Consider the following 24,651-nt stretch of genomic DNA (forward strand, 5'->3'; position numbering starts at 1 on the left):
ACAAAGACACGGACGGAAAAGCATGTAGTCTTTCGTTGATCCTTAAGCACGTTGCTCTCTTCCTTTCCTCGGTTTTTGGGGTTTAGAATAAGAATGAGTGAGTAGAACCATGATGTAAGTAAGAGTGACAAGCAAGGAATGAGTAAGATTTTGAGGGATTTGTGTGAGAAGTGAATATGTCTCCTTAGTTTTCTCTCTCTCTCTCTCTCTCTCTCTCTCTCTCTCTCTCTCTCTCTCTCTCTCTCTCTCTCTCTCTCTCTCTCTCTCTCTCTCTCTCTCTCTCTCTCTCTCTCTCTCTCTCTCTCTCTCTCTCTCTCTCTCTCTCTCTCTCTCTCTCTCTCTCTCTCTCTCTCTCTCTCTCTCTCTCTCTCTCTCTCTCTCTCTCTCTCTCTCGCTTTAATGAGGAGAAACTTCGGTCCGCAAAACTTAAAACCCGCGCTTCCCTCTCCGACTCTCTCTTGACCCTGATTCATCCGTCCAGAGTCGTGACCCAATTTGTGACTTCGCATAAATGTTGAGGGACGGCGAGTCGGGGGCGTCGTGAGCCTGGCCGGGGCGTGCGTGAGAGGGGAAGGGGTGAGGGTCAGGGGAATGAGGAGAAGGAAGAGGAGGAGGAGGAGGAGGAGGAGGGGGGTGAAGTTATAATGCGTGAAGAAGAATGGCCGACGAGTTTTGAGAAGAGAGAAGAACGCTGCTGCATGACAAAGGACGGAAGGACAGGGATGGTTGTTATTGGAAGGGAGAAAAATACGTGAGCAAAGAAAGGAAAGAGATAGGCTATTTTAGGAAACGGTCTTGAAAGAAAGGATGTTGAGGGTATTGCAGCAAGTCTGGAAAAAAACAATAGATAGTTACTGAGGAGGAAAATTGGTGAGTTTTGAGAGGGAGAGGATGGTACATGGCAAAGGAAGGAAAGACGAGTTAGATAGTTTTGGCGTGGAAGGTAAGGGTGTTCAAAGAAAGAATGTTAAGGGTATTGAAGAAACTAGAGAGAAGATTTTATGTAGTTATTGAGAGAGAAAAATAGGTGAGCTTTGACAGGGAGAGGATGGTATCTGGCAAAGGAAGGAAAGAGATAGGATATTTTAGGAAACGGTCTTGAAAGAAAGGATGTTGATGGTATTGCAGCAAGTATGTGGAAAAAAAAAACAGTAGGTGGTTACTGAGGAGAAAAATTGATGAGTTTGGAGAAGAGGGGGAGGATGATACGTGACAGAGAAAGGAAAGACTAATAAGATAGTTTTAGCGTGGAAGGTAAGGGTGTTGAAAAAAAGAATGTTAAGGGTATTGAAGAAGCTAGATAGAAGATTTTATGTTGTTTTTGAGAGAGAAGAATAGGTGAGTTTTAAAAAGAGGGAGAGGATGAACATAGTAGAGGATAGGATAGTTTATATGTAGGAGGGAAGGGTGTTGAAAGAATGTTAAGGGTATTAAAGAAACTAGATAAAAAATTTCATGTTGTTATTGAGAGAGAAGAATAGGTGAGTTTTAAAAAGAGGGAGAGAATGAACATGGTAGAGGAGAAAAGACAGATAGGATAGTTTATATGTATGCTGAAAGAAAGGATGTTAAGGGTATTGAAGGAACAAGATAGAAGATTTTATGTTGTTATTGAGAGAGAATAGGTGAGTTTTAAAAAGAGGGAGAGGATGAATATAGTAGAGGAGGAAAGACAGATAGGATAGTTTATATGTAGGAGGGAAGGGTGCTGAAAGAGAGGATGTTAAGGGTATTAAATCAACTTGGAAGATAGTAGGTTGTCATTGAAAGACAGAAGATTATATGAGTTTTGAAAGAGGGAGCGGTGCATGGCAAATGAAGGAAAGACAGACAGAAGATAGAAGGAGGAGATAAGCGTGGCAGTGAAGGGTGCTGAGAGAAAGGATGTAAAAAGGATATCAAATCTACAGGATGGGAGATAAAGTAACAAATTAGTTGTAAAGACGGAACAACTGCAGAACTAGAAATGAAATGCACATACGTGAGCCGGTATGGAGAAAAAGGAAGGGAAGTAAAGCTAACGATTGGAAGGAAAGGGAAAGCAGGTATAGCGGATAGATAGGAAAGGAAAAAAGAGTTATATAGAAAAAGCGAAAATCTGACGTAAGAAAATGATAACAAAGAAGAAAGGAAAGAGTAACTAGTGGCTTTAAAGGGAACTGACAACCGATGCTGACTCTGAAGATAAAATGTTATGAAATTGTCTAATGAAGTTTGTATGGATTTTGTCTTGAACCTCTTAAAAACTACACAAAAGGAAAAAAAAAGTCAGTTGAAAGAACGTTGAAGGTATTATGAGGAAACAGGATAGGATACAAAAATGAAGAAGGAAGGGGAAGGTGCACAAGAAGGAGAGTACATCAAACCATTGAAATGAAAATTAAACTCGCAGTCGAAGAAGAAAAGCTGTGATGATGCACGAGATGGACATAGCTGGAAGGAGGGAAGACTTGTGGGAAGGATGACGGTCGTAATCAGTAAATGGCAGGGAAGGGAAAAGGGCTGAGCTGAAGGGGAGCAAGAAAATAAAGAGATGATAGTCACTGAAAGGCGAAGAGGGAAGGAAGGAACTGGCGGAGAGAAAAAAAAAAAGGAGAGAGAATGTGAAGCAAATGGAGGGAAAGGAAAAGGTCTATGGTGGCTCTTGTTAAGGAATAAAGCGGGGAGGAGGCTTTGAGAGAGAGAGAGAGAGAGAGAGAGAGAGAGAGAGAGAGAGAGAGAGAGAGAGAGAGAGAGAGAGAGAGAGAGAGAGAGAGAGAGAGAGAGAGAGAGAGAGAGAGACAGAGACACAAAAACAAGAGAGAGAGAAGAGAGAGAGAGAGAGAGGAGGAGGAAGAGGAAGAAGGAAAAAGGGCGACATAAATGAGTATGTGGGAAGAAGTGAAGAGGAAGAAGGAGAGGGAGATGGTGACTGTGTGGGTGTGTCAGGAAAAGGAGAGGAAGGAAAAAAGAGGAAGGGGGAGAAGGAATGATAGTGGTAAGGATTAGGAGGGAGGAAGAGGAAAGGAGGAGAAGGAAGAGGAGGCGAGGGAGATGAAGAAGAGAAAGAGGAGCCGAAGGCGAAGAGGAAGAGGACGTGAAGAAGATGAAGAGGAAAAAGAGGAGGCGAAGAGGATGAAGATAAAGAGGAAGAGAAAGAAGAGGCGAAGGAGCAGAAGAGGAAGAGGAAGAGGAGTCAAAGGTCATGATGAGGAAGAGGAAGCGAAGGAGATGAAAATAAAGACGGGGAAGAAGAGAACGTGAAAGAGATGAAGAGGAAGTGGAAGAAAAAGCCTTGAAAGATGGAGATGGAGAAGAGGCGAAGGAGATGAAGAGGAGGAAGAGGAGGAGGCGAAGAAGATGAAGATGAAGAGGGAGAAAAAGATGATGTGAAAGAGATGAAAAAGAAGAGAAAAAAGAATCGAAGGAAATGAAAATGAAGAGGGTGAAGAAGAGAAATCGAAGAAGATGCAGAGGAAGAAGAAGAGGAGGCAAAGGAGAAGGAGATGGAGATGAAGATGAAGAAGAGGAGACGAAAGGGCAGAACTATCAGATGCAGGGACAAACATCAATCTTGAGAATATTCCTGGCGGAGTATATAGTCTTGGCCTGGGGGAAGGAGGAGCTAGGAGGAGGAGGAGGAAGGGCATGGATGATTCAGTGAAGTGGAGGACGGGAAGGAGGAGGGAGAGGGGGGCTTCGGAAGGGGCGGGAATGGCGTTGTTGGGGGTGTATTGATGGGCGGTTGGGGAGGCTGGGGAAGGGGAGGAGAGGCAGGAGGAGGGCGCCTTGGGTTATGGGGTTAAGATAAACAAGTTAGCGAGGGAGAGTAACAGTATGTCAGGCTGGGAGGGACGGAGGAGAGGGGAGAGTGTTGATGGAGAGGGAGGGAGAGAGCCTGTGGAAACAAAGTGAGAGTGTTGGTGGTGGTGCAGGAGGAGGAGGAGGAGGAGGAGGAGGAGGAGGAGGAGGAGGAGAATGCAGAAGCGGAGGAGGAGGAGGAGGAGATGGAGAAGCAGGAAGAAAAAGGTTGCAGGAAAAGTTACGAATGAAAGTTTTTTTTAAAGAGATGGTCAAGATTCCTTAACTTGGATGTGAGCGTTTATTTGGGGATCCAGTGCCTTCCAGAAGCTCTGTAAACCGTCTCGTGGCCATTCATTCAAAGTTTATATTTGTTTTTGGAGTCCAGCGCTTTTCAGCACCTTGATAACCCCACAGTCTGATAATACGTGGATAAACCTTCTTGCTGATGCTGTCCGTGAGTTTCTGTAATGTAACGAAAATAATCTGTACCACCGTCATCTCCTTCGCCTTCTCTTCTCTCTTTTCCTCTTCATCTTCTCCTCTTCCTCTCTCTCTCTCTCCATCTCTTTCACGTCCTCTTCTTCTCCCTATTCATCTCCTTCGCCTTTTCTTCTCTCTCTTCCTCTTCATCTCCTCCTCTTCCTCTCTCTTTCCATCTCTTTTACGTCCTCTTCTCCCTCTTCATCTCCTTCGCCTCCTCTTCCATTTCATCTTTCGGGTCCTCTTCTTCCTCTTCTCTCTCTTCCTCTTCATCTCCTCCTCTTCCTCTCTCTCTCCACCTCTTTCACATCCTCTTCTCCCTCTTCATCTCCTTCGCCTCCTCTTCCACTTCATCTTTCACTTCCACATCTTCCTCTTCGCCTCCTTTTCCTTGGGTAAATAGTTTGACTTCCAAAGCATGCGAAAGCGTTATGTTGCAATCTATGTCTATGTAACAATTAATCCGTGTTGGTGACGATTGGCAGTTCAGGTTTAAATGCCACTTAAATCTACATAGGTATTGTGTGTAAGGTTAAGTGGAGGTGTCAAGTCTATTCCTTCCTGAGCCTCTCGAGGGAAAAAATAAAGCATAATTGTCTCTACAGGTAGGGCGAAGCGGTGAACGATAGTCTAGAGGTCAAATCTTGGTAGTGACACGTAGATATTTGGCGGGTCGAAACGGTGTGTCAGGCGAGAATATGAAACTAAGGCTGCGAACTATTGGAAAGATGTAGTGTAGGAGGGCAGGGAGGGAGGTAAAGATGGAGGGTGGAAGGGAAGAAAGAGAGAGAAAGAGATGAGAAGGGAGGGACAGAGGAAGGGAGGGGTAGAGGAAAGGAAGGGTAGGAGTAGGGAGGGAAAGAGGAAGGGGAAGATAGAAGAAGGAAGGGGTAGAGAAAGGGAGGGAGGGATGAAGGGAGGGAAAGAGGAGACAGCAAGGAATAGTGGAAAGGAAGATTAAAGGCAGGAATAGAAACACGGAAGTTGAGTTAAGCAATATCGCGCGTTTTATGCCTTCTGGAGCCTCGGAAAACACGCACTAACATACGTGTGGATGGCAATAGAGAGGTCAGCGCCCTTGAATTCGTCAGATTGCTTTCAAGGTTTGTGAGTGGCCGAGGATCACCCACGTGCCGCCGATCAAACCTAACTTCCTCGTGTGAACTTTGGTTGAGTTGAGTGGCCATCCGCCCGAGTAACGCAAGTTAGGAAAGTCGTCACTGTAAAGCAATCCGCCCGCGCCAGCATAGTGGGGGGCCGGGTGCATCGTTGTGTGCACCATCAATAACAGCGCCCCTTACTCTCCTCCTCTTTTGCAGTTACAGAAAGATGTCAGGGGTTATGTAGAAAAAAAAACATTCCGTTAATGATGCCATGAGTTTGCACATAATGATAATAACGTTAATGATAATAGTAATAATGGAAACAACAACAACAACAATAATAATAATAATAATAATAATAATAATAATAATAATAATAATAATAATAATAATAATAATAATAATAATAATAATAATAATAATAATAATAAAAACAACAATAATAATAATAATAATAATAATAATAATAATAATAATAATAATAATAATAATAATAATAATAATAATAATAATAATGATAGCAATAATAATAGCAATAATAATAGTAAGTGTATAATATATATGAGAAAACAATAGTGCGAAATGATCTTAAATTAAAAACGGAACTATTATGATTGTGATATTCCGTTTGATGTCTGCTCAGTAAAAATCTCCAGCTCATTTTTGATTAGCTGGGATCATTATGAGACTCTTATTACATATTTTTACTGCACTGGGAATAATGTTCATGGAAGGAAGACATTCATATTACTGAATGATAACTCAACTTAAACTTCCGCCCTTCAGCCTGTCCGCCACGCAGGAACCTAGTTTAGTGACGCATCAAGGGCCAATAGCTATTCCTAAACATTTCGGCGCCCAAGCTCACATATTCAACAAGGCTTTCGTAAGAGTTTGGGGCATATCCTGTGGTAGTTTAATAGCCCTGGTTGTACTCTGACCCTTCTTCTGTACCATGAACCTATAAAAACACTCATGATGACCCGGTTGATCTCCTTTCTGGCCTTTGGAAAGATTGATATAAGATGGATGCTTCTGAGAATACCAACCAAGTCCTGTATGTCTGTCAAACTCCCAGACAGACACATCACTGACACTTAAGAAATTGAAGTAAACACCGGGAGAAATTGATAACTTGCCTTCTGAGTTAAATAAAGGGATAACTGAAGAAATGGATTACTTAATAGACGAAAAACTAGATAAAGGGATAACTAAAGAAAGGGATAACTGAATAGACGGAAAACTAAATAGTAGAATAAATATATAGGGAGAAAACTAAATAGGGGGAAACCTTAATAAACCGAAAACTGGATAGAAGGAAAACTAAATAGAAGGAAAACTAAATAAAGGTAAAACTATATAGAGGAATAACTAAACAGATGGACAATGGAAATAATACCTGGAGTGTATAGAAAAAAAAAACATCAAGCCTCGTAATAATAATAAGTACCGGTAGATATTTCAGACATTCCATCGCGTGACCACTCCAGGCAGGTAGAAAATACAACTATAAATAAAACGAGAGAAAAATGATAAAGTCTGCAAACATAGAATAAACACAACCCTCAGAGCACTAAAAACAAACAAACAAACAAACAAACAAACAAGCATCAGTTCGTGACAGTGACTCAGAATATCCCACCGCAATAAACTGCACACACACACACACACACACACACACACACACACACACACACTCACACACACACACACACACCAGACAAACGAAACGGTGAGTCAGCTGAGGAAACGAAACTAGAGCTTGTAAAGGGGAAAGAAGGAGGCCGGTTAGAAATAGATCGAGGGAGAGAAAAAAAAAGAGAGGAATGGAAGAAAACGAGGAAGAAGATTGTGAAAGAAGGTAGAGAGGATAGCTAAGAGAACAGGAGATAGGAAGATGCGGGATGAAGAGATGGATAGGAGGTAGAAATGGAATGGACAGGAAAACAGGAATTGAAGAATGATAAGAAGGAGCGATAGACGGTAGATTAAAATAAGGAAGGATAGAAAAATGGATAAATAGGAAGGAAAAGCAAGAATATAAGTAGTGATAAATAAGGAGAGAATGTAAAAGGGAGAAAGGGAGAGGTAAAACAATGTGGGATGAAGGAGGAAGGGGACAGGGAGACAGAGAGAAAAAAAGAGAGAGAGAACAGAGAAGGATGAAAAATGGATGAATAGAAAGGGAAACCAAGAATATGAGAAGTGATAAATGGGTGGATGTTATAAGCGAGAGAAAGAAATGGGGGAAACAACATAGGAAGGAGGAGGAAGGGAACAGCGAGACTTAGAGAGAGGAGATAGAACAGAGAAGGATGAAAAAGGGATGAACATAAATAGAAAACAAGAATAGAAGTACTGATAAATAAACAGAGGATGGAAGAGAGAGGGAAGACGATATGGATGGAGAAGGAAGGGAACAGCTAGACTTAGAGAAGGAGAGAGAACAGAGAAGGATGAAAAAGGGATGAACAGAAATAGAAAACAAGAATATAAGTTCTGATATATAAACAGAGGATGGAAAAGAGAGGGAAGACTACAAAAGAAGGAGGAGGAAGGGAACAGCGAGACAGAGAGAGAGAAGGAGAGAGAACAGAGAAGGATGAAAAAGGGATGAACAGAAATAGAAAACAAGAATATAAGTACTGATATATAAACAGAGGATGGAAGAGAGAGGGAAGACTAAACTGATGGAGGAGGAAGGGAGCAGCGAGACAGAGGGAAGAAGGAGGAGAGAGGACGGGAGGAGAGAGAGGCCACCTAACATCAGAGGAAGAGAAGAGGAGGAACCTGTGTACGAGATGTGTGCTGCTTGTGGGACTGAAAAGCCAATAAGACCACATTTAACCTGCTGTGTCCACCCAACCCTGCTACCGACCCGCCCGAGGGAGGAGAGAAATGAGGGGAGAAGGGAGGGTGGGAGAGAAGGAGGAATGGAGGAGAGAGGTTTAGAAGGGAAGACTGAGGAAGAGGAAGGTTCAAAGAGTAGGAGGGGGAGAGAGAGAGAGAGAGAGAGTGAAGGTTTCGAGGAAGAAGAGAGAGAAAAGGGAATAGAGAGGTTTGTGAAAGAGGAGAGGATAAATAGGAAAGGATAAGCACTGGGAATAGAGAAGCGAAACAAAGAAGGAAAGAAGAAAAACTGACAGAAGAGAGGAAGAAAGTAGAGGAAAAGAAGAATATGAGAGGGAGGGAGTCAGGATTTAGGGGACAGGAAATAGGTAGAAATGAGATGTAAGGAACTAAAGGAAAGGGAGTAGGGGAGAGAGAGAGAGAGAGAGAGAGAGAGAGAGAGAGAGAGAGAGAGAGAGAGAGAGAGGATAAGCAAGGGGACACTGAGGGTAATATTGCCTCTGAGACATCCTGTTTTCGTATATGAGAGAGGAAAAGACGAGGTTAAGGAAGGAGAGAGAGAGAGAGAGAGATCTTTTTTTTTATCTTATATAGTTGTTTCATATTTGCTGCGCACTTCGTTGTCTTTTGTTTTGTCTTTTTTTTTATTCTTTTCATTGAGTTAACGTCGTTTGTGCACATTTTCCATATACTCTTTTTTTCCTTTTTTTTCGCTTTCCCCTTCAATTTTTATCCCCTCTTTCTCTCCCTCTTTCCCTATCTATCTATCTATCTATCTATCTATCTATCTATCTATGTAAATCCTTTCTTTCATCATCTTTTGCACAGCATATAACGTTACTTTTATCAGTCCACCTTTTTTTTTTTTTTTGCGTTTTTTGAATTTCTTTTTTGTCTTTTTCTGCTTTTTTTATATTCTTTACTCCTCCTCTCCCCCCGCCAATCCTCCAATCCCTCTTCACTCCTTTTTTGGTTCTTCCTCTTCAATTGTCACTTTACATTGTTTTGTACTTTTATTTCCTACAAGGCTGCTCTCGTTTTGGGTGTTTCATATATATATTTTTTTCATAACTGTCCACGTTTTTTTTTTTTTGGTCACATTTCTCTTTCATCCTCTCATGCCTCACCCTTTTCTCCTCTCTTTTACGTGTTTGTTTCCTTTTTTCTCTTCTTCTCCTCTTCCTCTTGTTTGTTTTTCCTTTCTCACCGCTTTCTTTCTCTCTGTTCTTTCGTTTTCCCTTCCGCATCGTCCCTGTTATCCTGTTCTATCGTTTTTCTTCTTTTTCATTTTTTCACTCCTCCTCTCTTTACCTGCTCTTTTTCGTATTCTTCTCTTGTACTGGTTTTCCTTTCATATTTATTCATTTATCTTCCCCTCCTTGCAGTTTTACATCTCTCCTATCTCTATTCTTCTCACTAAATCTTTGCTTTCTTCATTTCTCGTTGTATCCTCCTTCTTTTTCTTCTTTTCTTTATCTTCCTCTTTTTAGTTCATCACTTTTTCATATCTCTGTTTTGGCTCCTATTTCTTTTATTTCCTGAAGCCTTACTAATTCTTCTTTTTCTATTTTTTTTCTTCATGCAGGTTTTGTTTGACTGTTATCTCACTCTTTAATGTTTCCTTGAAGATTATACATTTTCCTTGCCCCTCAGACTCAACTGATTGCTAATTCTTCGTTCTCACACACTCAGGAATTAATAATTTCAGTTTCTTCTTTTTCTTCTTCCTGCTCTTTTACATATCATTTTCATTTATTCATTTTTAAGCTGGGTTTTTTTTTATATATATTCCTGGCTACCCGGTTAATCTTTTGTTTCTCTGATAACCTAATCTCGTTTCAATTTACTTTTTTTCTTATCGTAATCTGTGTTTCTTTAATCTTTCTTTTTTCCTATTTTTTTTTGTCTCTTTTTGGTCCCGGCCGCTCGCGTCTTCATTCCTTTTATGGTGTTCTCCCTTTCCTTTTCATCCTATTATCTTCATTTCCTTCTCCTGCTCCTCCTCCCCTTCCTCCTCCTCGTCCCTCCACATAACACACAGACGCAGAAGAGGAGGTAATACGGTTAGGTTGTGGTTTCTGAGAGAATAAATCCGTTCAAGGTTCTTTTCTCTCTCTCTCTCTCTCTCTCTCTCTCTCTCTCTCTCTCTCTCTCTCTCTCTCTCTCTCTCTCTCTCTCTCTCTCTCTCTCTCTCTCTCTCTCTCTCTCTCTCTCTCTCTCTCTCTCTCTCTTTTTATTTAAACAAATTTTTACAGAAAAAGGAGGCTCAAAATTACACTTTTTCGGTAAAATTATTCTAAGAGCCTGTGTATGGGACAAATTGAATTGTCGAATGTTGAAACATTCAAGCATACAAATACAAAAATACGAAAAAAATAAAGAAAAACATGTAAAAACAATATCGAATAATGTCAGTTTGTCACTTTATATTTATAGTTTATAGCACTAGCGCACTTGGGTGTCCCTCACGCCACCTGTGAGCAGCCAGCTTCACCTGCTGCGTGCTCATGTTCTCCACTTGGGGAGTGGCTGCCGTGAACATGTTCCACAGGCGTGTGGTCCTGGCTGTATAAGTGCGCTGGTGCTGCCTGGAGTGTGATCGAGGCACCTCCACGAGCTGGTCACCGGAGAGTGTAGTCCGGGTGAACCTCTGAGCAGCGCGTGGAGGGAGCCTCAAGCTGCTGAGGTGGGGAACCCCCTGCACCTGGGCTTTGTGACACACCACCAGTTCTGAGACATCACGGCGGTGCTCCAGCGATGTCACAGTGGCAGACTCCTCCTCCAGGTGGTCGCTGGCCTCCACCAGACGCAGTGCTCGTCGCTGCACTGCGTCGAGCCTCTGCATGTGGGTGGCAGCACTCGCCATCCAGCACAGGGCACCGTACTCCAGATACGGACGTATCTGTGCCTTGAAGAGAGTGAGGATGCCCTGTGGGTCGAGGGATCCCGCTACTCTTCGCAGGGCAGAGACTCGCAGGGAGGCGGGCAACAGCTCGGACGTGGAGGTCGAAGCGCAGGCTTTGGTCCACAGTCACTCCCAGGACCTTGATGTGGTCCTGGAGGGGCAGACTCTTGCCTCCAAGACGCAGCTGGCCTGAGACTGCTCGAGAGGCGTCTGGGGACCGTGAGATGACCATGGCCTGCGTCTTCTCCGGGGCGAGGGTGACCTGCCACTCCTCTCCCCACTGCTCTACCAGGCTGAGCTGCCTGTTGATCTCCTCGACGGCGCTCTGGCTGTCGGGGCGGCAGTAGGAGCGGGAGAGTGTGCAGTCATTGGCGTAGGCTGACACTGCCGATAGCTGCCGGAGGAGATCGTCGATATATATGTTCCACAGGATTGGGCCAAGCACGGAACCCTGCGGAACTGAGGCATGCACTGGTGAAGGCCTTGATGACTGCCCGTTGATCACCACCTGAAGGGTCCTCCCCTGGAGGTAATCCTTGAGCAGCATAAGTAGGGCACCCTGGACACCTTTAGCGCGAAGCTTCTCAATGAGCCCCGCGTGCCAAACCCTGTCAAAGGCTCCAGCAATATCCAGGGCTACCACGAGTGTGTCCAGGCCTTCATCCAATGCGTCTTGCCAATCCTCTCTCTCTCTCTCTCTCTCTCTCTCTCTCTCTCTCTCTCTCTCTCTCTCTCTCACACACAGCGGCATACTCCTCCATTATTTTCCCAAGATGTCTAAGGATACGAGAACTTCCTCACATAGTTCGAGTGTTTCCCCCGCGACTTTTTAATGGAAAAGTTGACTAGCATCTATAATACGTCGTAGAAACTCTTGCCCCCTCCCCTCCCCTCCCTACACACTTTATCTCTCTCCCCGTGTTTTCCTGGTTTTCCCTTTCCCTTTGTTCTCTTTCCCTTTTCCCATTCTTTTCCCATCTATAATACGCCGTAGAAACTATCCCCTCTCTTCCTTTCCCTTGTTTTCCCTTGTTTTCCCTGGTTTTCCCTTTCCCTTTGTTCTCTTTCCCTTTTCCCATTCCTTTCCTATCTATAATACGCAGTAGAAACTATCCCCTCTCTTCCCTTCCCCCTTCCTTTATCTCTCTCTTTCCCTTGTTTTCCCTGGTTTTCCTTTTTCTCATGTTCTCTTTCCCTTTCCAACTCCTTTCCCATCTATAATACGTCTTAGAAACTCTTGCCCTCTTCCCTCACCCCTTCATTTATCTTTCTCTCTCGCTCCCTTGTTTTCCCTTGTTTTCCCTTGTTTTCCCTTTCCTCATGTTCTCTTCCCTTTTCCAATTCCTTTCCTATCTATAATACGCGGTAGAAACTATCCCCTCTCTTCCCTTCCCCCTTCCTTTATCCCTCTCTTTCCCTTGTTTTCCCTTGTTTTCCCTGGTTTTCCCTTTTCTCATGTTCTCTTTCCCTTTTCCAACTCCTTTCCTATCTATAATACGTCTTAGAAACTCTTGCCCTCTTCCCTCACCCCTTCATTTATCTTTCTCTCTCTCGCTCCCTTGTTTTGCCTTGTTTGGCCTTGTTTTCCCTGGTTTTCCCTTTCCCTCTGTTTTTTTTCCCTTTTCCAATTCCTTTCCTATCTATAATACGTCGTAGAAACTATCCCCTCTCTTCCCTCACCCCTCCCTTTATCTCCCTTTTTCTCTCTATCCCTTGCTTTGCCTTGTTTTCCTTGTTTTGCCTTGTTTTCCCTGGTTTTCCCTTTCCTCTTGTTCTCTTTCCCTTTTCCCATTCCTTTCACAGCTATAATACTTCGTAGAAACTATCCCCTCTCTTCCCTTCCCCCTTCCCTTATCTCTCTCTTTCCCTTGTTTTCCCTTGTTTTCCCTTGTTTTCCCTTTTCCTTTGTTCTCTTTCCCTTTTCCCATTCCTTTCCTATCTATAATATATCGTAGAAACTCTCCCCATTTCCCCCCACCCCTCCCTTTATTACTCCCTTGTTTTCCCTTCCCCTTTTTACTTTCCCTTTTCCAATTCCTTTCCTTTCTATAATATATCGTAGAAACTCTCCATCTCTATCCTCCCCCTCCTTTATCTCTCTCTCCCTCTTCTGTTTTCCCTTTCCCTTACTCTCTTTCCCTTGTTTTCCACTGATAGTTTCCCCTCTTCCTTTCTTTCCTATTATCTTTTTTATGCTCTAAATTCATCGTCATCTGGTTTTCCTGGCGTTGGTGATGGTGATGGTGGGACCTGTTCTCTGCCTCTACCTTACCCCCTTCCCTTCCTTACCTTCCTCCCTCCCTTCCTCCCTCCCTCCCTTAAAGTCAGCCCGGCTTTTGTTAACTTGAGGCACCGCAGCAAAAGTTACGGCTAATGGGAAACACGGAGGTAATTGTAACGCATGGCTCAGGGCGGGATGGACACGATGGAAGGGGACGTGGAGGGACTCGAACTGGCCTTAAACATTATAAAGGCGACCTCGCGAACACGCCACCTGCCGCCCGGTCTAAAAACTATACCTCAGCCTTATGCACTTGATACGCGATGGAACATAACAGAATAAAACGCAACGGGAAGAGATACGAACTGGCCTTATTCCGGGTGCCATAAACACTACGAACCTGTCAAAGAACTAAAGCTTTGTTTCCTGCTCTTTAGCCGCGAAGGAACAGAACAGAACATAACGCATCGGGAGGGGATTCGAACTGCCTTAATTCTGATGCCTCAAAACCGGAGAGCCAACGAGCCAACTTAAGCAAACAGGTAAGAAAACAACCAAGTAAACAACCAAACAACACTTGACCTTCTTTACTTTAGATTAGCCGAGACGGAAAGGAATAGAAAGGCAAGTGAGGTGAAGGGACTCGAACTAGCCTGCGCCAGATTCCTTATTAAATTGCGAAGCCAGAAACACAGTCAACCAATCAACTAACTGGCGCTGGTCCTTCTTCTCTGTAGACTTGATGGAATGGAATGGGAAAGGAAGGAAGAAAAGGGAAGGGAAAAAGAAATGAACGGAAAGGGAAAAAAAGGAAGGGAAGGAAAGGGAAGGGAAATGGAGAGGAACGGAAGGGAAGATAAGGGGAAGGGAAGTAATGGAAAGAGAAGGGAAGGAGAAGAAAGAAAATTAAAGGAAAGGAATATAGAGGGAAGGAGAGGAAAGGAGAGGGAAGGAAAGGAAAGGGAAGAGAGAAAAGGGAAAGAAAGGGAAGGGAAGAGAAAAAACACGAAGGAAAGTAAAGGAAAAGAAAGGGAAGGGAATCGAAGGGGAGGGAAGGGAAAGGATTCGAGCTAACCTATGCACCGACCAACCAATGAGCCGAGCAGCCAACCCTCGCTAGGCCTCATTCCTTCTTCCCTGTAGACTGAAAGGAACGTGAAGGCCCCAGATGAAAAAGGCGACGAATTGGCCCGCCTGAGATACCTTAACATTTGGGAAGCCAGCCACACAACCCACAATACAGCCACAACCAGCCAGCCACACTACCACAGCCAGCCAGCCACTCAGCCACACATCCAGCCAGCCAGCCACTCAGCCACACATCCAGCCAGCCAGCCACTCAGCCACACATCCAGCCATCCAGTCACTCAGCCACACATCCAGCCATCCGGTCACTCAGCCACACATTCAGCCAGCCAGTCACTCAGCCACACATCCAGCCATCCGGTCACTCAGCCACACATTCAGCCAGCCAGTCACTCAGCCACACATCCAGCCAGCCAGTCACTCAGCCACACATCCAGCCATCCAGTCACTCAGCCACACATCCAGCCAGCCAGTCACTCAGCCACACATCCAGCCAGCCAGTCACTCAGCCACACATCCAGCCATCCAGTCACTCAGCCACACATCCAGCCATCCAGTCACTCAGCCACACATCCAGCCATCCTGTCACTCAGCCACACATCTAGCCAGCCAGTCACTCAGCCACACATCCAGCCAGCCAGTCACTCAGCCACACATCCAGCCAGCCAGTCACTCAGCCACACATCTAGCCAGCCAGTCACTCAGCCACACATCCAGCCAGCCAGTCACTCAGCCACACATCCAGCCAGCCACTCAGCCACACATCCAGTCAGCCAGTCACTCAGCCACACATCCAGCCAGTCACTCAGCCACACATCCAGCCACCCAGCCACTCAGCCACACAGCCAGCCAGCCAGCCACTCAGCCACACATCCAGCCAGTCACTCAGCCACACAGCCAGCCAGCCACTCAGCCACACATCCATCCAGTCACTCAGCCACACACCCAGCCAGATAGCCACTCACCCACACATCCAGCCAGTCACCCAGCCACACATCCAGCCAGTCACTCAGCCACACATCCAGCCAGCCAGCCACCCAGCCACACAGCCTGACTGACTCAGCCACACATCCAGCCAGTCACTCAGCCACACATCCAGCCAGCCAGCCACTCTAGCACACATCCAGCCAGTCACTCAGCCACACATCCAACCAGCCAGCCACCCATCCACACAGCCTGACTGACTCAGCCACACATCCAGCCAGTCACTCAGCCACACATCCAGCCAGCCAGCCACTCAGCCACACATCCAGCCAGTCACTCAGCCACACATCCAGCCAGCCAGCCACCCATCCACCCAGCCAGCCAGCCAGCCACTCAGCCACACATCCAGACAGACACTCAGCCACACATCCAGCCAGCCAGCCACCCAGCCACACAGCCTGACTGACTCAGCCACACATCCAGCCAGCCAGCCACCCAGCCACACAGCCTGACTGACTCAGCCACACATCCAGCCAGCCAGCCACCCAGCCACACACCCTCACAGACAGCCAGCCAGCCAGCCAGCCACCCATCCACACAGCCTGACTGACTCAGCCACACATCCAGCCAGCCAGCCACTCAGCCACACAGCCTGACTGACTCAGCCACACAACCAGCCAGCCAGCCACACAGCCACACAGCCTGACTGACTCAGCCACACATCCAGCCAGCCAACCACCCAGCCACACAGCCTGACTGACTCAGCCACACAACCAGCCAGCCAGCCACACAGCCACACAGCCTGACTGACTCAGCCACACATCCAGCCAGCCAACCACCCAGCCACACAGCCTGACTGACTCAGCCACACATCCAGCCAGCCAACCACCCAGCCACACAGCCTGACTGACTCAGCCACACATCCAGCCAGCCAACCACCCAGCCACACAGCCTGACTGACTCAGCCACACATCCAGCCAGCCAGCCAGCCAGCCACACAGCCTGACTGACTCAGCCACACATCCAGCCAGCCAGCCACCCAGCCACACAGCCTGACTGACTCAGCCACACATCCAGCCAGCCAGCCACCCAGCCACACAGCCTGACTGACTCAGCCACACATCCATCCAGTCACTCAGCCAGACAACCAACTAACCATCAAACACGGTGAATCCTCCTCCTCCTCCTCCTCCTCGTCCTCGTCCTCGTCCTCGTCCTCTTCCTCTTCTTCTTCCTCCTCCTCCTCCTCCTTCTCCTCCTCCTCCTCCTCTCGTCCCTTCGGATGCCGATTGTGTACTGGGTCTTTTATCTTTTGTTTGCTTTCTTGTTTTCTTTTCTATTCGTATTTTTGTATTTTATCCTATGTTTTTTTTTATTTCTTACTCTCTCGCTCTTCTTTCTCTAACCGCGTCCTGTTAGTGCAGTCTCCTCAATGCTTCTGCCTGCACGCTCTCCCTCAGATCTTGGGTTATATTGCACTCGCGCGCGCGCGCGCATACACACACACACACACACACACACACACACACACACGGCCCGGTAGCTCAGGGGTAGAGCGTCTGGCTCACAACCAGAAGGACCGGGGTTCAATTCCCCGGCCGGGTGAAGATAAGTTGGGTTTATCTTCTCTCACGTGTAGTCCCTGTTCACCTAGCAGTGAGTAGGTACGCGACATCAGGCAAGGAGTTGTGACCTCGTTGTCGCGGTGTGTTGTGTGTGAGTGGTCTCAGTCCTACCCAAAGATCGGTACTACGAGCTCTGTGCTCTTCCGTAGGGGAACGGCTGGCTGTCTCGAGAGAGACCCGCAGCAGACCAAGACGTGAATTACACACACACACACACACACACACACACACACCAATTTAGAAGCAGCATATATTAAGTACCTTCCTTTTTTGTTTGTCCTTTAAGGGAAAGAAAAAAATCGTAACCCACATTTCTTGGCGTCCACTTTTGCCATCCTCCATGGCGAAACACGCGTACATCTTCTTGATCTCTTCACTTCCTCCAAAAAAGAAAGAAAACGAGAAAGGAAAAGGAAAGATATTAAAGATTCATATTTTTCCTTGTCGCGAGGCCACCAGCGATTTTAGCTTCGCTGTGCTACGGAAAGACTTTCAGAATCCAGCATATTTTCCTCACAAACACGCAGGTGGGTTGCAAGGGGCAGCAGGGGAGGGGGGGGGGGGGAGTGAAGGAGCGGGGAAACTGTTACAAATTGAAAAATCACGAGAGAGAGAGAGAGAGAGAGAGAGAGATAGATTTATAGAAAATCAGACCACACAGACCCATGGTCCAGACTTGGAGAGAGAGAGAGAGAGAGAGAGAGAGAGAGACAGGCAGACATTGACAGACAGACAGACAGGCAGGCAGGCAGGGAATTAAAATTAAAGAACAAAAAGTAAAGAAAAATAAAATGAAAGAAGAAAGAAAGAAAGAAAAAGAAAGAAAGTAGAAAAGAAAGAAAAACAAAGAAAAATAGAAAGAAAAAAAGAAAATAGAGAGAAAGAAAAAAGAAAGAAAAAATACGGAAAGAAAGAAAGAAGAAATAAATAAAAAGGAAAGAGAAAGAATGAGAGAGAAGGAAATATAAAGAAAAAGAGAAAAAGAAAAAAGAAAAGAAAAAAAGAAAACAAAAAAAGGAAATGATATGGCTGAGTGAGCGGAGATGAAATGGTTTAAAATCTCTCTCTCTCTCTCTCTCTCTCTCTCTCTCTCTCTCTCTCTCTCTCTCTCTCTCTCTCTCTCTCTCTCTCTCTCTCTCTCTCTCTCTCTCTCTCTCTCTCTCTCTCTCTCTCTCTCTATCTCTCTCTCTCTCTCTCTCTCTCTCTCTCTCTCTCTCTCTCTCTCTCTCTCTCTCTCTCTCTCTCTCTCTCTCTCACACACACACACACACACACACACACACACACACACACACTTTGATTCAGTTTTGCCTCACAACGAGAGGGCGTGAAGCAAAGGCATGTGATCTAGGTGATGAGAGAGGTGGAGAAGAGTGTCTAAACCAATGGTCCAGTTGTGCGGGGCGGCGGTGCAGGTGTGTCACGATCATTACGTGTCCCGCGGAGGTGACGTGAGAAGCAGCAGGCTTGACTCTCTTCATGGATCCAGTTTTGCTCTAAATAATTTTGTCTCTGTCTTTCATTCTGTTTGACTTCCTGTGCGTGTGAAGGAGAGTGGGGGGCGTTGCTGTGTGGGAGGACTGTGTGTGTGTGTGTGTGTGTGTGTGTGTGTGTGTGTGTGTGTGTGTGTGTGTGTGTGTGTGTGTGTGTGTGTGTGTGTCCTTTTTTTGTCTTCCTGTTTGTAATATTTTTTTTCTATTTCTGTCCACCTGCATGTGTGTCTGTGTCTGTTTTGCTGCCTCCCTGTCTGACTTGCTGTTTTCTGTCTGTTTGTCTGTTTACCTTCTCTACCTTCGTGGCTGTATTGTTTGTCTGTCTGTCTTGATATCTACCTGTCTGATTATTATCTGTTTATGAGTCTGCTTTATGTTTTTCTCTCATTCTTATAAATACTCTTTTTAGATAGACACAAGAATTTCACAAAACGAAAAACAAATACTCTGAGAAAGGACCCAGAATACGAAACCAAACCAAACAGACTCCTGGTGACGAAGAGACAAACATATGTACATACAGACAGACAAAATCAAGTGTAAGGAAATGCAGAGAAACAAATCCGAACAGAGAAAAAAGAAGTAGAAGGAAACGGTCAAGCAGAGGATGGAAGATAAATACCGAGGGATAAGAGACGTCAAAAAGAGATGATCATACGAAGGCATTGAAGGATATTTTTTTGGGTTAGGAGAGAGATGAGAAGAGAGGAAAGGATGACGCGGGAGATGAAAGCGAGGGACGCACGAGGATGAACTTAGAGTCAGATCTTAATTATTTTCTCTGAGGGTGAACTTTCAAGGCTTTGCTGCCTGACAGAGCTGAGACCTTAATTATGAGAGAGAGTATAGGTTTGGTGGGGGGGTGGAGAGAGTGTGTGTGTGTGTGTTCTCTCATCATCAATATCCACCCCTCCCCCCTTCCCCAGTTCCCTCCGACATGAAAGAAAAAAAAGTGAAAAAAAGAGAAAAGATAGAGAAAAAGTGAAAGAAAAAAAAAAAACGATAAGAAAACAACAAAAAATACGTGATTATAACTGAACGAAGATGGAGAGAGAGAGAGAGAGTGTGTGTGTAGGTGTGTACGTTCTCTCATCTTCAATATCCCCCCATCCCCCCATCCCACAGTCCCCTCCAGCATCCGTCTCTCCAAATCTCTTCATCTTATCTCCCTCGCTTCGCCGCGCCTTCATAATTACCGTATCAAGCGATCTCCACTTGTTCCACCCTTCCCACCCTTTCCTTATATTTCCTCTCTCGCCGCCCCTTCCATCGCCTCGCCTTCTCCTCTGGCTCCCTCTCTCAAAAGCTTATATATAAACCTTTTCATAAACCTCCTCTCCTCTCCTCTTCCTCGTAACCTATACACCCACACGGCTCCCTTCCTCTTCCTTCCTCAATACTCCTCTTTCTCGTATCCCAGCCTCTCCGTTAAAAAGCCGATGCCGGGCTCTTCACCGCTCTCCATTCTATGTATAGACACCCTTATACACGCCGGGGTCTTATGTATATGCTATCAGAAACACGTACACCACCTCTACTAACCTACGCATCTGTCTACTTACCTACCGCCCAGCCTGGGAGGCACGCCTCCCGCTGGAAATTCATGTATACAGTCCTTTCAATATGTGTTGGTGTTATGTATGCTGTCAGACACTCATGTTTCTCCCCACTTACACACACACACTCTATCCCCCTCATCTCCTCAATCACCTGTACCTGCGTCCACGTCCTCTAACCACAGCTGTGAACGCGTGCATCCCTTTCCCTTCCCGCTCCCGGCCTGTGTTCGCTCATTTGGTTCACTCAGTTTTGTAATCCGAGAGTGGAATGCGTTTCATCAGCTGCAGAAGCACGGGAGGAATGCCGCCACCTGGGAGGAATGACTACTGATGCGTCCCTATAGTTTCCAATCTCCGTTCTTGCCTTCATTTGCGAAATTAAACAAATCATCGACTCCCTTCAGTTGGATATCAGCGACAGCAATTAGCAAGCAACGCCTGATTGGCTCCCCATGCGAACGTTTTGGTCCAGGTGGTGCCCGTGTGTCTGTCTTGCTGTTAGCTTGTCTGTTGGTCTAATAATACTCCTGTGCCCTGCCCTCTTTGGCCCTCCCGTCCTCCCTTCCCAATCCTTCCTGTTCTCCCTCACCTCTACCTCTTCCATGTCCGGTACTTCATACATTCATTATCCTGGTTTTCCCCTGCTGCCGCTGCCTATTTGCCCGCTCATAACTCGTCACCCCTTTTGTTTCGCCTCGCCTCTTCTTCCCTTCCTCTCACTAACTCCCCTCACAGAGTCTATACACCAGTTACTCATCGCCTGCACCCCTCACTAAGCACACTTCCCTTTCCTCCAAAGCATGCACTCAACGTCCTCTCGCTTTCGCTCTCTCTCTCCCTTCCGCCGCCCATCTCTCCGCCCCCATACCAGTCGGCACAACGCCCCACTTCCTTGCTTTTCACTCGCTGTCCATCCCCTCGCCGCCAACACCACCGCCACCATTACTATCATTATCTCCACACCTCACAGCCTTACGCCACCACCACCTCCTCCTCCTCTTGTCTTTATATCTGCTGCAGCGTTTTATTCTTTTCCTTTCCTTATTCTTAACTTGATATTCTTTGTGGCATCTTTTAATCGTTAGTCAGCTCAACACACTCATTTATCCTCCTCCTCCTTCTCTTTCTTCTTCTTCTTCTTTTTTTCTTCTTCTTCTTCACCCCTTCTTTAAAGCCTCTTTCTTCTCTTACTCGACATACCATTCTTTGCATCATTTAAATCGATATCAGCTCAACATCCCTACTATCTTCCCCCTCCTCTTTTGCCTACTTCAGCACCCACTAAAGTCCTCTTTCTCTCCCCTTCCATCTTCTTCAGCACCCACTAACGCCCTCTTTCTCTCCTCCTCTACCTTGTTCTTCAGCGCTCCCTAACGCTCTCTCTCTCTCTCCTTCTAGCCTGCACGGGTCAGCTGGAGCACGTGGACTACCTCACCAAGGGCCCGTGGGTGCAGATACAGCGGTTCGTGGTGCCGAAGTTTGTGGGTCGCGGCCTCAACGCCAGCCTCGAGTGCGACTACCAGGTGCTGCAGGACGCCCGCCTCTACTCCCTCAAATGGTACAAGGGCTCCTCGCAGTTCTACCAGTACATCCCGTCCAAGACCCCGACCCACGCCTCCTTCTCCGTCGAGGGCCTCAAGCAGCATCAGGTGGTGAGTGTTGTGAGTGGTTCTAGTAGGGAGAGAAGGTGGAATAGTAGTAGTAGTAGTAGTAGTAGTAGTAGGAGGAGGAGGAGGAGGAGGAGGAGGAGGAGGAGGAGGTGTAGGGTGGTGTCACTGTTTTGGTGGTGGCCGTAAAGTGATGATGGTAGGGGTCTGGGTATTAAGGTGTTGTGGTTTTGCTTTGTTGTTGTTTCTCTCTCTCTCTCTCTCTCTCTCTCTCTCTCTCTCTCTCTCTCTCTCTCTCTCTCTCTCTCTCTCTCTCTCTCTCTCTCTCTCTCTCTCTCTCTCTCTCTCTCTCTCTCTCTCTCTCTCTCTCTCTCTCTCTCTCTCTCTCTCTCTCTCTCTCTCTCTCTCTCTCTCTCTCTCTCTCTCTCTCTCTCTCTCTCTCTCTCTCTCTCTCTCTTTATTTAAAAACATGTTTAGTACATCAGTACATGGCAACATATTTTTTTCCTAAGCTAAACTTCCCCTGTCCGGTGGGGAGCTGTTCGAAAGCCTTTGCCGAGATTACATTTCTATTATATACAATTATTTACAAGTGTTCACAATTATTTACAAACGTTTACATTTACGCTTTTACGGTGGGTGTAGGTGTAGCCACCTGTGGGAAGCAACCTTCATCTGCTGAGTGGACAGTTGTGTCACGTCCACACCAGCAGTGAGGTTGTTCCACCATACCACCGCTGCGATGGAGAAGGCACGTTGGTGGGTGCTGGAGTGGGCCCTTGGCACTTCCAGGAAGGAGGCATTGCTCAGCACCGTTGTGCTGTGCTCAGGCCTCATCCAGGTAGCCCTCTGGTCTGTCAGGTGGGCACTAGGCCCAATTGTGCCTTGTGTAGCACCGTCAGGGCAGCGACTCTGCGGCGGTGCTCCAGGCTGTCCAGTTGGTTCGTGGCTGCTCCTGCCCGTCGCTCGTGTGGTTGTTGTTGTTGTCGTCGTCGCTGTGTATCCCACTGGTTCGTTCGGTGGTGCTGAGTGCCGCTGATGAGGCGTTCTGCCCTCCTCTGCACCTTGTCCAACAGGTTGAGGTAGCAACGTGTACTGGACATCCAGGTTAGCGGTGCATATTCCATCATTGGACGGACTTGTGCCTTAATTGTAAATGGTATTCAGGCCTTCAGCGTCAAGGAGATTCTTCATGCGGCGCAGAAGGGTCACTTTCTGGGAGGCTTTATGCGCCACCCTTTCAAGGTGACGGTCGAAACGCAGCTGAGAGTCCACCTCCACGCCTAGGATGTCCACGCTGGCCTCCAGAGGGATGGTGTCGTTCCCGAATCTCAGCCTGCCGCGGAGTTGCCTCGTGTCCTCCCGAGAGCGTGATATTACCATGGCCTGGGTTTTATCAGGGGCAGACCTGACTTGCCACCTCTTTCCCCAGTCCATTATGTCTGCCTACTGTCTGTTGACGGACTCTATCACGTCCTCTCTCTTGTATGTTCTGGAGAGGGTGCACTCGTCGGCGTAGGCGCTTGCTGCCGGGAAGGTTTGCAGGAGGTCGTTGAAGTATATGTTCCACAGGATAGGTCCAAGGACGGACCCCTGTGGAACGGAGGCCTCCACCGGGAAGCTGGTCGAGGTGCTTCGGTTGACTGCTACCACAGAGTTATAGACATAGAGGATTCCCTGAGCCTGGATTTAGAAGCAACTGGCGGCTATCTTAGGGTGACGGATGGCGAGACAGAGAGAAATTTAACATCACATAGTTATGTCTGCTACAAATTACCAGCGCCTCGGCGATCCTCTGTCAGACAGACTTGTTATTTTCTTGTCCATTCTTTATCCCCTGATTATTGAAACATTGCTACATGTCATATACCATCTGAATCGGAAAAAAATGTGCTGAATTTGAAACTGTAAACGAAAATCTAATACAACAAAAAGTACATGAATGAAGCAAAAACGGTGAACAAAAATGTTTATACACTACCATATTTTTTTCTCATTATTCTATTGTAGGTATACCTAAGTGCAATAAATTTGTAATCATGATATGCAGCAATGTCTCATCAACACGATGATCGGCTCAGTTTTCCAAAATATCATAATGCTGGCTAGCTAATATTGGTGAAGTGTAAACATGTGGAATCATTTAAAGGTCGCCAATCCGTCATCCTATGGCGGCCTACCACAGAGTTACAGGCAGGAGCAGTAGCTTCACCTCTCACCGTGGCGAGAGATTGGAGTTGAACCCTCTAGTCTATAACTCTGTGACTGCTACGCGGAGGCTCCTACCTGACAGGTAGTTAGAGAGCAGGCGCAGCAGGTCCCCCGTGATGCCTAGTTGCTGCAGCTTCGCCGTCAGACCGCGGTGCCACACGGAGTCGAACGCACCAGCTATGTCCAGGGCAATCGCGAGAGAGGAGTGGCCGTCATCAAGGGCGTCATGCCAAGACTTTGAGAGGAGGAGGAGGAGGTCGGAGGTGGAGCGGCCCATCCGAAACCAAAGTGCTTCGGTGACTGCAGGTGGTTCTCCTCGAGGATAGATGTCAGTTGCTCCCCGATGATCCTCTCAAATATTTTGTTGATGATTGGGAGGAGTGATATTGGCCTAGATTTTTTCTTGTGTACAGGTGTGACTCTGACCTCCTTCCACTGTGCAGGCCACACCCCGGGCTGCAGGCATCGCCGGAAGATCTGGGCGAGGGGGCTTGTGGGCTCATCGGACCATCGCTTCAATAGATGTGGACTCACTCTCTCAGGGCCTGGCGCCTTCCTGGTGTTGACGCCCCTCGGATGTCTCCTGACAGCGTCCTCAGAGACTAGCACACTTTCTAGTCTTGAGGCGATGAGTTGGGGGAGGGTGGAAGGCTGCCTGTCTGGGTCCTGGGTTGTCATCTTTTGACTGAAATGACAGGCTAGGAGGTCAGCCTTTTCCCGGCTGGTGATGGCCAGTTCTCCGTCAGATTTCCTCAGGGGCGAGATACGCTCCTGGGGGGTAAGGCCTTGCTGCTCCTTCACCAG

General features: G+C 46.6%; 1 protein-coding gene across 1 annotated transcript in view; it reads left to right on the plus strand.

The window, feature by feature from the left end:
- The window catches only part of LOC126991729 (uncharacterized), a 60,332-nt gene extending 37,322 nt beyond the window's left edge, over positions 1 to 23,010 (plus strand). Inside the window, exons 2-3 of the mRNA XM_050850422.1 lie at positions 21,394 to 21,681; positions 22,945 to 23,010. Coding sequence (XP_050706379.1) covers positions 21,394 to 21,681; positions 22,945 to 23,010 — 354 coding nt within the window. The remainder of the gene's footprint in view (positions 1 to 21,393; positions 21,682 to 22,944) is intronic.
- The last annotated feature ends 1,641 nt before the right edge of the window (positions 23,011 to 24,651 follow it).

Source organism: Eriocheir sinensis, unplaced genomic scaffold, assembly GCF_024679095.1.
Source record: "Eriocheir sinensis breed Jianghai 21 unplaced genomic scaffold, ASM2467909v1 Scaffold329, whole genome shotgun sequence".
Classification (NCBI taxonomy): Eukaryota; Metazoa; Arthropoda; class Malacostraca; order Decapoda; family Varunidae; genus Eriocheir; species Eriocheir sinensis.